Below are 13,958 nucleotides of genomic sequence, written 5' to 3' on the forward strand. Positions count from 1 at the left end.
TGCTGCTGGTCTGTGGACCACACTTTGAATAACAAGGTTGTAGTTGATTAGTTGTATTTTATTATTATTAACCTAAAAGGAGGACATATATCTAAGTCTTTTAAGCATGGTGGAGAAAGTAATTTGAACCTGATTATCCTCTCACTTTCTGTTTAATCTGTCGTGCTATGTAGTTCGTCCCACTGATTCAAATGTTAGCCCTGCTATTTCTATCCATGAGATTGGTGCTGTTGGAGCAACCAAAACAGAACGAACTGGAATAATGCAATTAAAAAGTGAGATAAAGCAGGTAAGACATCTTGGGCTATCTTGAAAGATTAGCTGGGATATTGTCATGCTTAACATTCTTTTGAAATCAGACTTTGTTGGGATCGTGTATTTTTTTTTCACATCCTGCATTTAATTGGAGCCATTTCTTTTTCAGGTGGAATTTCGTAGACTATCTGTCTCAACTGAGAGTCAGGTGAAACAACTAGGGATCCTTTAACATAATTTAACCTGCCTTTATTCTATATAACATGCATGAGCCCATGGCCTTTTTACAAATAAGATAACAAACTACACAGTAGCTTGTTTGATTCTCTTTTGTAGTATTCATTTTATGGATAGCTTTCCTTTTCTGGACCAAACTATTTTGCTAATTTTAGGAGGAAAGTAATTTGTTTTTGATAATAAGAAGTTGTTCCTCTTTTTAGAATTAACATATAATTTTGGAATTAATTTTCTTTATGAAACTAGACTCCAATTCCTTGCTTTTAAGAACAGATACTAGGGAAAACCCCAGGATAGGGGAGGGACTTTTAAAAACTCTACTTTCAGGTCCTGTCCTCAAATTAGATGTTTATCATTGTCATGATAGAGGTATACAAAAGGTGTACAGACACATACAGGAAAAAACATCTAAGTCAGTCTGGGAATTGGTGGGAGTCATCTAACATCATACTGTAGCCTAGTCACTACTTTTTCACTACAGATGAAAATAGGCAAATTATTGTGCTCTACAAAGAAATACTTAATATAAACCTCCATAACTTCTTTCAAAACTCTGGGAAATGTGATTTCAGAGTCTCTAAGCTGAGAAGGTACTGATTTGGTCTCCCCTAGTAGCATTTCTTATGAAAATCTTAAAACTACTCCTGCCTTCAAAATTGATTTATGGTAGCTTGAAGAATTGAAGCACATCTGGAAGAGGAGAGACAAAATGGAAAGTTTGTTTGGGGTTTTGTAGGAGTCAGAACCATTTAGGACAAGAATGAGACCAATGCTTGAAGTTCAATTTGAAGAAAAGTTTTCATATTTATATTATGCAAGGGCAAGAACTGAATGGAATAAGAAAGGGCCTTGTAATAGAAAAATGTTCACCACTCCAGGTTTTTTCGCAGATAATTTGGATAATCTGAACATTTTCCAATCTGAAAGGTGAAAGAACTGTGCCTCATACTGAAGAGTTAAACTGATATTGTGGTAAACAATCCTTGTTTTGGCTGAAGATGATTGGCTAAACATTTCCAGTTGTTTATAGTTGCACAGTATTACTTACAAGTTCATTATATATTTAGAACTTGAAGTCTGTGTTCCCAGCTAGATTACTATGATATTAAGAACTTGACCTATCCAGCTATATCATTTAATTCTTTTTTTTTTAACACATCCACTATCTATAGGACTTCAAGAAAGCCCAAATCATTAAGAATGTAATTTCGAGGATTGAAGGCCGTAAATTTTCATTACTTTCTAATTTCTAATTATTGATTTCCACCCTTACCTGCCTCTCTGATATTTTATGTTGTTCTAAATCTTTGTCTTGGGCAGCCTGGGTGGCTCAGCAGTTTAGCACCGCTTTCAGCCCAGGGCCTGATCCTGGAGACCTGGGATCGAGTCCTACGTCGGGTTCCCTGCATGGAGCCTGCTTCTCCCTCTGCCTGTGTCTCTGACTCTTTCTGTGTGTGTCTCTATGAATAAATAAAATCTTTTAAAAAATAAATAAATCATTGTCTCTACCACTCACCAATTCCCTTTTTTCTGATCATGGAAAACATATTTTTAAAGGAAGGGTTTTTTTGCCCTTTACCATGACTTCTATCTAGAGTAAGGCTCTTTCATCAGCTTTTTAAATATCATACTGGCTAGTTACTTGAATTGTTTGTAATTTTACTCTACTAATAACTTTTTAAAACACAAAAAAATGTTTGCCTTGCCTCATCACTCTTAAAATCTTATTTTCTCAATTTTTTTATAGTCCAATGGTGGCCATCCCTTGGGTATAGATTTGATGTCACCGTCTTTTCTGGTAACTGCTGTTATATTATATACCAATCACAAGTGCTTCGAGTGTGCTGTTATATAATTCATGCCATACCCTGACTGAAAAAGAAAACAAATGAATCAAAAACTAAAATAAGTATAAATCAACTTCATGTATAGAGGTAAAATCTTTCCATTTGTTTTCCCAAAAGGGCAAGGAAGGCAGTTCAACTCCAGCCTCTTTTCCATTTCAGAAAGCAAAATTCAATTTATTAAGTATTTGTTAGGTGTCTGTTTATGCATTTATTCTTTCAACTAATTAATTGCATGCCTACTATGTGCCAGGCACTGTACTAGATGGTATCAGCATCCCCTGGGAACTTCTTAGAAATGTAAAATCTTGGTCCCCACCCTAGGCCTACTGGATCAGAAAGGCATGAGTGAGGCCTAGCAATCTGTGTTTCAATATGCTTTCTAGGTGATTCTCATGCACCTTTAAGTTTGAAAACCACTGGATTAGCTATTATTCTGATTATTAATTTGTTTAGTAAATATTAATTGACTAACAATTTTGTGCCAGGCACTGGAAATAAAATATGGAACAAAGCACATATGGTCCTTTCCCTCATGAAGTTTACATTTTAGGAAGACTGATCTTGGATTAAATTTCCTTGGTTTAAAGTAATGATTCATAACATAATGGCCTATGATTTCAAATTTCTTAAACTGAAGAGATTAAGGCAACTCCAACTTTGGTCTTTCTTTTTTTTTAAGATTGTATTAGTTCTCATGGGTCCCTTGAATTTCCATATGAATGTTAGGATAAGCTTGTCAATTTCTTCAAAGAACCCAATTGGAATTATGATGAAGATTGTGTTCAATCTGTAGATAAATTTCAAGAGTATTGCCATCTTAACAATGTTAAGTCTTCTGACCTATCAACCTGGGATATCATTCCACTTATTTAGGTCTTTAATTTCTTTCAACATGACTTACAGTTTTCAGAGTATGTGTTTTACACTTCTTTTGTTAAATTTATTCCTAAGTATTTTATTCTTTCAGATGCTATTTTAAATGAAATTGTTTTCTTAATTTCATTTTCAGACTGTTGATTGCTACTATTTAGAAATACAATTGGTTTTTATATTGATCTTATATGGTGCAATTTTACTGAACTCATTTATTAGTTCTAATTGTTTTTCCATGAATTCCTTCTATATATGATCATGTCATCTGCAGATGTAGTTTTACTTCTTCCTTTCCATCCTGGATGATTTTTATTTCTTTTCTTGCTTAATAGCATTGGGTAGAACCTCCAGTGCAATGCTGATTAAAAGTAGCAAGAGTAAAAAACTTTTTTTTTGGAGAGTAAGAGAGAGCACACGTTGGGGGTGAGGGAGGAAGGGCAGAGGGAGAGAGAGAAAGAAAGAGAGAGAGAGAATCTTAAGCAGGTTCCATGCCCGACATGGAGCCTAACACAGGGCTTGATTTCACGACCCTGAGATCATGACCTGAGCCAAAATCAAAAGTTGGATGCTTTTTTTTTTTTAAGTTGTATGCTTACCTGACTAATCCATCCAGGCATAATAGAAGCATTTATAACGTAAATTTCTCTTTAAGCACTGTTTTAGCTGCATCCCTTAAGTTTTGATATGTTGTATTTTCATTTTCATTTATCTCAGAGTGTCCTCAAATTTTCCTTGTGATTTCCTTCTTAAATCACCAGTTATTTAGATGTGTATTGTCTAATTTCCACATATTTGTAAATTTCCTAAATGTCCTTCTGTTACTGATTTCTAAATTTAATTTAATTGTAGTCAGAGAACATGCTTTGTCTGATTTCAATTCTTTTAATTTGATTGAGGCTTGTCTTATAGCCCATAAAAGCAACAAACTAAACCATAGACCAGCTAGAAGTTTAACAGAGAGATAACCAAGGAAGGAGACAGCTAAGAACCTCCCAGATGATCAGTATTTTTATGGCTCTTTTGTAAGTATCACTAGATTGCTTTCTAAAAGGATGGTACCAGTTTACGTTGTTTCTAGCTATTCATAGGTCTACTGCTTCACTGTAACTTCTTTATCTTGGGTATTATACTTAATATGTGGTTTCTAATTCTAGTGTGTTCATTATTCACCATGCCTATAATACTTTATCAGAGGAACAGAGATGACTTTTGCTTTCTATTCTTTCCTCTCCTCTTCTCCCAAGTCGCCTGGACCATCTGTGGCTCCAAGTATTGGGTCCTTTCCTAGTGCATATGGTCAACAGACATCTAAAGATCGTCAAGGTCAGTGGCAACGCCGAAGGCGGCTAGATGGAGCACTGAACAGAGTCCCAGTTGGATTTTATCAAAAAGTATGGAAAGTTTTACAGAAGGTGAGCATAACACATTGCAGATGTCTATTTATTTTCCCCCTTGATATCTTCAGTCTCCTTGGCTGAAATATGACATGACTGTGACATCACTACAATTATGTAAATGTCATATACTCCTATGGACAAAGCCTAGAAAAAGACCTAATCAATGAAGTTGATTTGTTATTTTGATATTATGTAAGATTTAGTCTTTTTTATATTATTGTTTATAAATTAGATTTCAAAAATCATCACTTCTCTGCTTTTGGCCATAGTTGAAAATTGTTGGATATTGTGATACATTTGCTCTGTATCAAATTTGGTGACAAAGAGCCCACTTTTTTGTAGCTATTGTAGAGTGGGAAATGTTATTTGTAGCAATGCACTGATGCTACTGTAAAATGACTGTGGTATCATGGGAGCTAGTGTAAGAAGGCTTAACTTCTATTTTTTCTTGGATGAAAACTACTAAATAAATGCAAGATCATAATGATGCTAATGGTCCGAGGACTCTGTTGGTGTGACCAATTTTTGTTATTCTTTCAAAGGCCTAGTTTGCCAAAGACACTTAAGGGGACATCACACCACTATGATTGTGACAGTTTTAGAGGGCCAAGAAGACCACTGTACTTGTTCATAGGTTTCATTTATAGTCTCTTAGGTGCCACTTCATCGCCCTTGGCAAGGACCTGAAGAAAATTTCATCCAAGACTTCAAAACCTTTAGTTATGCTTCTCCTTTTAGCACACTGATATTCTTCCAGGTATAGAAACAGGTGATCTTTTAGAAAGGTAAAAGTTGATTCCTCTGACTACCAGCTCTGGCAATCTTCTTTTCAAAGAGTACTGAAAACTTGCTTTCTTCCACCTAACTTCTACAGACAGGTAGTTTACCTGTGCATTGATGCCTGGGCTATCACAATTAGATTCCACAGACATGTAGTAAGTGCTGTTCTACCCCAGATACCATGGAAGGTATCTGTTCTGGTCACTAAGGAGTTTAATCCATACTTATCTTCTTAAACAGGAGCTATGATGCAAACCCAAAATGTGTTATGATAAAGGTGCAAAACCACAAGGCCTTGAGAATATAAGAAAAGGAACATTTAAATATGACTGGGAAGATTGAGTATTTTGTGGCATAATCAAAACCTGGAATGAAATCCTGATGTGAGAGGAAAAACAAATGTCCTCTGCTGTTTCATTCCATTCGTTTTAAAGTATGAATGCAACATAATTACTTTGCACATACATTTACAGACTAGTAATTCTCTGTACAAGGACTGTTATTTGGCATATGAAACTTGGGATAGAAGTGTCTGGTACCAGAATCAGTAAACCTGTGGGATTGGAATCTTTGTCCGTGGCTTAATATATATTGTTTTGATTTATTTGACATCTAAAATGGCAAGTCATTAATTCCTATTGCTTTTTAATAGCTGAGTTGATGGTGAGAGAGAAGATAAAATATCATTCATTTGTATATTTCTTGAGCATTTACTGTGCACTGGGCACTGTTCTAGCTGCTCACAGCGATACAGTAAAGAACAAAATAGACAACAGTCTCTGTTGTTATGGAATTTACATTCTGCTAGGGAGAGACAAGCAGTAAATAGTAAACATAATAAATAGGTAAATTATGTAGAATGTTAAAAGATGGCAATACTATAGAAAAAAGTACAGTAGGGTGAGGGCATGAAGAATGCTGATGGAGGGACCCTAACTAGAAAAAGCAACTATGCCTGTCTAAAAATGCAGACTTTGAGTTTTATTCAACCTAAAAATCTTTCTGAAAACCTATTTGTGATGAGTCTGGGACCTAGCATGATATTCTCTCTGGTAGTCTCTGAATGTTTGGGGCTAGCCTCTCCCAGAAGGTAGACTGTCTCTATATCCCTTCCACTCCTTTAAATAGAGGGTAAATCTTGCATGTCTTATAGTCCAACCCTGCTTATTGCCACATAGTAATCACAACCCCTTGGCAAGGACACTTGGGCTATAGTGCTCTTCACTGGCCTATGATTACTCAGCATCTACCTCATGGAGTACACTTAGAAATACTAAGTGTCTCCTTACAGGCCCCCAGTTGTCAGCATATCCTTGGTGACATCATGTTTTTGCTGTTTTGCAGTGTCATGGACTCTCTGTGGAAGGTTTTGTTCTTCCTTCTTCAACCACTAGAGAGGTGAGATTCTGTGTCTTTCACATATATGTGATTGATGGTTTGTGTAGCTAAAGTATTGCAGTGATCATTTTTAAAAATAATGGTTCTATGAGTCTAAATAAACTAAACATGAAATGTATTTGAAGAAAAGAGAGAATGTTCTTTAAAAACAGAATGGGAATATGAGAGAGCAATTATGTATTATATTAATTATATAAGGACAGCCTTGCTTAATGGTTGACTAAATTAGGCTGGTTTATGTGAGTGTTGCCAGAGTTGGAGAGGGCAGACAAGATAGAAATCTAAGAATGGATGACATCTCATGCCCCCATCCTTCTAATCCCCCACCTTTCTCTAGTAAGATGCTTCTAGACTTTTAGATTATGAACTAGTAGTCCTCAGCTCTAACTCTGTGCCACAGCAACCTGAGCTCCCAACTCCAATTTAGCGAATTAAAATCTCCAGGGATGGGCCTGAGCATCTGTACTTTAAAAGAAATCCTTAGAATGAGTCTGATTTATAACCATGGTTGGAAAACTTGCTATAAACCACAGACATGTATTATCGGGTGCTTTTATATATCCCTTTTTGCCCAGTCACATAGAAATTATAAAGAAATTGCCTTGGGGCACCTGGGTGGCTCAGTAGTTGAGCATCTGCCTTTGGCTTAGGTCGTGATCCCAGGGTCCTAGGATCGAGTCCCGCGTCAGGCTCCCCTCGGGGAGCCTGCTTCTCCCTCTGCCTATGTTTCTGCCTTTCTCTCTGTGTATCCCATGAATAAATAAATAAAATCTTCTTGAGTGGCTGCACCAGTTCACATTCCCACCAACAGTGTAAGAGGGTTCCCTTTTCTCCGCATCCTCTCCAACATTTGTTGTTTCCTGCCTTGTTAATTTTCCCCATTCTCACTGGTGTGAGGTGGTATCTCATTGTGGTTTTGATTTGTATTTCCCTGATGGCAAGTGATGCAGAGCAATTGCACTGTTGGGGATTTACCCCAAAGATTCAGATGCAATGAAACGCCAGGACACCTGCACCCCGATGTTTCTAGCAGCAATGTCCACAATAGCCAAACTGTGGAAGGAGCCTCGGTGTCCATCGAAAGATGAATGGATAAAGAAGCTGTGGTCTATGTATACAATGGAATATTACTCAGCAATTAGAAACGACAAATACCCACCATTTGCTTCAACGTGGATGGAACTGGGGGGTATTATGCTGAGTGAAATAAGTCAATCGGAGAAGGACAAACATTGTATGCTCTCATTCATTTGGGGAATATAAATAATAGTGAAAGGGAATATAAAGGAAGGGAAAAGAAATGTTGGGAAATATCAGGAAGGGAGACAGAACATAAAGACTCCTAACTCTGGGAAACGAACTAGGGGTGGTGGAAGGGGAGGAGGGCGGGGGGTGTAGGGGAATGGGTGACGGGTACTGAGGCGGACACTTGACGGGATGAGCACTGGGTGTTTTTCTGTATGTTGGTAAATTGAACACCAATAAAAATTAATTTAAAATCTTCTTAACAAAAAGAAATTGACTTTATACAAAACTAACAGAGGAACTAGAATTAGCAAATTAGGAATAGTAAGATTGGATAATAGAAAGAAAATTCTCAAAAACACTGGAGTTGTTGCAGATAATGGTTGGAGGGGCGGGTGCAAAAAGCTAATACTATGCTTCAGGGCTTCACTCTTGCCTGTAAGCTAATAAGCTAATAAAGAACACTGTGTCCTCTATTTGTCCTTTCTCTGCTTTTAAGCAAAGTTGAAATGTTAATATAATTAATAACAATACATACCTGAATGGTACCTTTAAGAATCTTCAAAGTACTTTCATACATTCTTTAATTTGATCATCAACACAGGTATGTGAGACAGCTAAGGAAGGGATTGTAGTCCCCAGTTTACCCCTAAGGAAACAAATTTAGAGAAATGAATTGTTCAAGGTCATAGAACTAGTAACTGACAAAGATAGGACTTGAACCCTGGTCTTTAAAGTCCAAATCTACAGTTTCACCCTAAAGTCTATACTCACACAATTTTACCAAAAACTATTCCTCAATCCCCTTCACCCTAAAATAACTTATTTCTTCATGCCCATTTTAATCTAGCAGAATGTAAATGTCTTGCATAACTCTAGTCATCATGTAAATACAATTTTAAGTTCTACATAAAATTTTCTTTTATGCACAGTCGTCCTACTTATTCTCTTAAATGGCTCTATAAAAACTCAGGAAGTTGCTCTTCCATGATGTGCCATTATTTACACAACCAGTCCCATGTTTAGATTACTCTCAGTTTTATACTTGTGACTAATGCTGCTATAAATACTCTTGCACATAGGGCTTTTTTCTCTCTTGAATTATTAACTTAGGATGAACTCTCAGAAATAGAACTGAGGGTTAGAGGGCACTAGTGCTTTTATGACTCTTGTTATGTCAGATTGGCCTTCCAAAGAGATTGAACCAATTACTCACTCCAGTACTTTAAAGAAGACTGAGCAGCGCTCTTGACTCCAGTGTCTTTACTGCCTTTCAGAAGAGGTGCCTCCTGGATGATGGTCTCTTAGGAATTTATTTTCTGTTTCTCTATCACAGATGACTCCAGGCGAGATTAAATTCTCTGTTCATGTGGAGTCTGTCCTGAATCGTGTACCTCAGCCTGAGTACCGCCAGCTTCTGGTAGAAGCCATCCTTGTCCTCACCATGATGGCAGATATTGAAATTCATAGTATCGGAAGCATCATTGCTGTGGAAAAAATAGTGCATATTGCTAATGACTTGTTCCTTCAAGAACAGGTAGGCAAACTGCAAACCTGTTGTTTTCTCAAAGGGGAACGTAGGACGCTAACCTAACTGCATTCAGAACTCTTCACGCAGCCAAAGTCACTTTCTTGTGCCCTCTTCTTCATAGCTCTTCTCTGGGGCCTCTTTGTAGTGGCTCTGAACACTGTTTGCAGAAGAAGTGGGTGGTGGGGACGACCTCCATCTTTCACCAAGTGTTTTTGTGATTGTGTTAGATAGTAAAGTTGCCTGGAACTCTGCAGGAGTTTTTTATGCTTTTCATTATATTTCAATCTTCTTATCCCATGACTTTCTATAGCAAGAAGGACTTAATAAGAGTCTGTTGGATAGCATATCCTTTTTGGATTATTAAGGAAAAGAGCAGATTTGATTTTGCCTTGCTTTGGTTTTGTTTTTGCATTTGCTACTAACCTATATAGGAAAATATTAAAGGGAGCCTTTTAATTCTACATTTAAAAAGTTTTTCTCAATGTACCTTCTTCCAGGAAATTAGCCACATTTAGGAAATGCAAACTATTTAATCAAAAGCTTTCCAAAAGGTTCCTAGATAAAGAATAGGACTACTAAGGTGAAGGGCATGCACTGTTGTCAATAGGAAAATCTCCAAAATATGTAATAGGCATTTCATCCTGTTAGGCACTGTGGGGGGAGTGCAAAAGAAATCAAAATTATTTTGATTTTCCAGGACGGTCCTAATTTTAAATATTCCAGATTGCCGTTAGTCTGTGTATCAGAAAATGTGATTCCTTTTAGGCATGGACTCTAGTCTGTTTGAATTAAGTTGACTTAGAAAGAAATAATAACCAAACACAAGATAAAATAATACATGCCAAAATCAGTAGTACTAGGAAGATTCAGACCAAAGTTCCTCTGGGATGGTTTATAGGTATTAACAATTGACTCTACAACTCGTTTAATTGTTGTGTTTACCTTTTAACAATTTTAAGCAATTAATACTTTTAAAATAATGCCATAGGATTTGGGTATCTAATACAAAATGCATGTACAGAAATTAATATTTCACATTTTGTACATAACTCTGGTCCCTTCCTACCTAAACAGCCTAAGATCCAACTAGTTGGTGATGGGGTGGAGGCTCTGAGTTATCCTAATCAGGACTTTAAGTAGTGGGATTAGTAATTTTTCCTTTCCCCTGTGTTCTCCCACCCTTAAAAACCAAACAGAAAACCCTCGGTGCAGATGATACCATGTTGGCAAAGGATCCTGCGTCTGGCATCTGTACTCTTCTGTATGACAGCGCACCCAGTGGCAGGTTTGGCACCATGACCTACCTCTCCAAGGCAGCTGCCACCTACGTACAGGAATTCCTGCCCCACAGCATCTGTGCCATGCAGTGAGGCCTTTGAGCCCTGGCTGCTGGGAGCCTTTTGACAGCTGGTTCCTGCCTCGGTTGATTGTGCATGGAACTGAGATGTGTTGGCCTGATCACTCCTACCCTGCCCCTTTCCATCCCATCCCACCCAAGAGGCAGAATGAATTTTTCCGATAAACCAATTGCTTTAGAAGTGAACCCCTGGCCTGGAGGACTATGCTCACCCAGGCACTTCATCCGTAGGCCTTAATTCTTTCATGAACCATGAGAGTTTGCATGTGTTTTTTATTCTCTAGGTCTATTAACTACTGTGTGGAGAGCAGGTATTAATAATAACTTACTACTACAGTTCAGTGGTTCTTATGTATAGTTTTATCATGTGAATGAGTGGTGGGCACTTTGGGACATTATCTCAAGTGGGTAAACCCTGAATTGTTGGATTTTATACTGCCATAAATTGGAAATGTCTGTTCTAAGTGCCTTCTCTGGGGAAAAGAGAATACCAAATCATGGCTTCCTTCTTTACTCACATGTTGCCCCCACTGAGTGATGAATTCCTCTCTGTATAGAATTATTGTCCCTGCTTTTGCCTTCTCTGTATCTGCAGACATAATTGCTATTCTCCCTTTGGGGAAAAAGCAAAAAAATGCAAGTTCAGTGTCTATATTTAAAAATTTCTATATCAATAACTGAAATCACACTTTATGAAGATTGTTGGTACTCAGAGATGTATCCGTAGCAGAAAATGCAGAATAACCCAGGAGCCAGGAGCCCAATTCCAAAAAGGAAGGGAGAAGAGAAGATGCCTGTGTGCTGTCTTACACCTGGGGAGCAGAGGGTAGGTTAGTGCCCCGAAGAGAGCCTTGTGCACCAACTTTCGCCTCTGAAGAGTTGGCCCACACACAACACGCACAGTAATTGAAGTCTGTGTCTTTGGCAAAAAGGAATCCAGCAGTCCAGTCTACAGGTGCCTTACTAAGCAGTCCTTCCTTGGTGGTCCTTACCTGTTTCTGTCTCACTCACCTACTCACCTTCTACAGCATCCAGCACCCCACTCACCACCAACTCCCAGCCCTCCCATCTGTTCTTAAACTCCTCACCTGCACTCCCCCCCGCCACTTGTTCAGAGCTATGCATATTTTGATATCTGCTTCTTGTCAATACCTGCATTTGGGTACGTGTCTAAGCAGACATGGGAATTTTTGATGTGTCTGTATACCTATCTGTATCTACATTTGGCTGACTATGTAAATATGTGTTTGTTATGTGGATGGTAGTGACTGTGGCCTTGGGCTGACAGAGCAGGTGCAGTAGAGGAATCCTTAAGTCCTTTTCCCCAGTCCCAGGTTTAGATAGCCTTGTTTGAAGAATGTTTCACCTAACTCTGTCTTATTTTGGGCTGCTGTAACAAAATACTGTAGACTGGGTGCCATCAAAAACAAGCATTTATTTTTCACGTTTCTAGAGGCTGACAGGGCCAAGACCAATGTGCCTGCAGATTCAGCACCTGGTGAGGCCCATCTTCCTGGTTTGCCAAAATGGCCACCTCCTTGCTGTGTGACTTCACATGGCAGAGAAAGGGGGGAGGGCGGGCACCCTCATCTCTTTTTCTTCTTAATGAGGGCACTAATTTTGTCATGTCATGACTTCATCTAATCCTGATTACCTTACAAAGGCCTCCACCTCCTAATACTATTGTATTGGGGATGAAGGCTTCAAGATATGAATTTTGGAGGGAAACCAGTATTTTATTTAGTGCATAGCACTTTCCTTGCCCTTATTTATGTGTAAAGACTCTTCTAATTTTCCTGTTTGCACTCAGGTAACCTCCTACTTTAATTATTTCCTTTCTTTCAGATCCTTCAGATTTTTCTTCAAGAATCGGGGTGGGGATGGGGAGTACTCTAAGAAATTCTCACAGAACCAATGACAATCTTTTGTGTACATGAATAGGTGAGCATAGTAAGTAGGATAATAGAAAACAGGGGAAATGAGAGAGGATGGCCAACCTTTTTTAGTATGTCTCTTAGAGCAAATGGAAACACACAGTAAGTAGCTTTCAGATTATGTGATTTTTTTGGTCCCTTGTAAAAATAATTTACAATTTGTTCTGAAACTGTTTGTCTTTTCACTGGCTGCAAGTGTACCCCAACCACAACAAGTATGTCTGGAGCAGCACAGGTGAAAACCCCCACTCTCTTCCATGCTAAGTTGCCTGAACTGACACTGATGTCTGCATTTCCCCTGTGTTTAAAGTTGCCTGTCACTATGCTCTCCATGCAGTGCTACTTGACATTTAAAGCAACTTTTTAGAAAGCTTGATTTGTATTTTGTTCATGTTAAGCATGTGATACTAAAAGACACTTCGGACTTCTTTTAAGCCCTTATGTTTTGAAAATAGAATTAAAAATTGGAATGTCCAATTAAATTATGTCTGATGCCAGTGTGCAAAACTTTGTGTGTTTTTGTGATTGGAGTTTATTTCGTGGCTCTCTTTTATATACTCTAATTGTACAGTACAGTCAAAGTTCATTAATAGGGTCAAAGTAGGGGGGACCTGTGTGGCTCAGTAGTTGGGTGTCTGCCTTTGGCTCAGGTCATGATCCCAGGGTCCTGGGTTCGAGTCCTGCATCAGTCTCCCCACAGGGAGCCTGCTTCTCCCTCTGCCTATGTCTCTGCCTCTGTGTGTGTGTGTTTCTCCTGAATAAATAAATAAAATCTTTAAAAATTAGGGTCAAAGTAGAATAATACTAATATGGAAATTGTATATTATACATTATATTATATGATATTATACATTATATTATATGTTACATAACATATGTAAAGAAATGCACTTCTATCTTTCAAACACATACTCATGCAAACGAGACTCACTAAATTAAAATGGGCTTATTGACATCTTTAGGGGACTGGTTCTTTTTTCTCTCCAAATTCTTATTTAAATTAGTTAACATATACTGTAATATTGGTCTCAGGAGTAGAATTTAGTGATTCATCACTTACATATAATACCCGGTGCTCATCATAACAATAGGGAGACCTATTCT

The 13,958-nt window shown here is 38.0% G+C and overlaps 1 protein-coding gene across 19 annotated transcripts in view; it reads left to right on the forward strand.

The window, feature by feature from the left end:
- Positions 1 to 13,361, forward strand: part of PHKA1 (phosphorylase kinase regulatory subunit alpha 1) — a 157,629-nt gene extending 144,268 nt beyond the window's left edge. For 6 of the 19 annotated variants that reach the window (XM_025982907.2, XM_072746322.1, XM_025982914.2 and 3 more), the window contains 7 exons: positions 174 to 289; positions 425 to 463; positions 2,240 to 2,290; positions 4,457 to 4,624; positions 6,734 to 6,787; positions 9,369 to 9,569; positions 10,760 to 13,361. In XM_025982907.2, the coding sequence (XP_025838692.1) occupies positions 174 to 289; positions 425 to 463; positions 2,240 to 2,290; positions 4,457 to 4,624; positions 6,734 to 6,787; positions 9,369 to 9,569; positions 10,760 to 10,933 (803 nt within the window). In that variant the 3' untranslated portion in view covers positions 10,934 to 13,361. The remainder of the gene's footprint in view (positions 1 to 173; positions 290 to 424; positions 464 to 2,239; positions 2,291 to 4,456; positions 4,625 to 6,733; positions 6,788 to 9,368; positions 9,570 to 10,759) is intronic. The other 13 variants (XR_011999375.1, XM_025982911.2, XM_072746325.1 and 10 more) reach the window with 3 other exon arrangements.
- The last annotated feature ends 597 nt before the right edge of the window (positions 13,362 to 13,958 follow it).

Source organism: Vulpes vulpes, unplaced genomic scaffold, assembly GCF_048418805.1.
Source record: "Vulpes vulpes isolate BD-2025 unplaced genomic scaffold, VulVul3 u000000690, whole genome shotgun sequence".
NCBI classification, from domain to species: Eukaryota; Metazoa; Chordata; class Mammalia; order Carnivora; family Canidae; genus Vulpes; species Vulpes vulpes.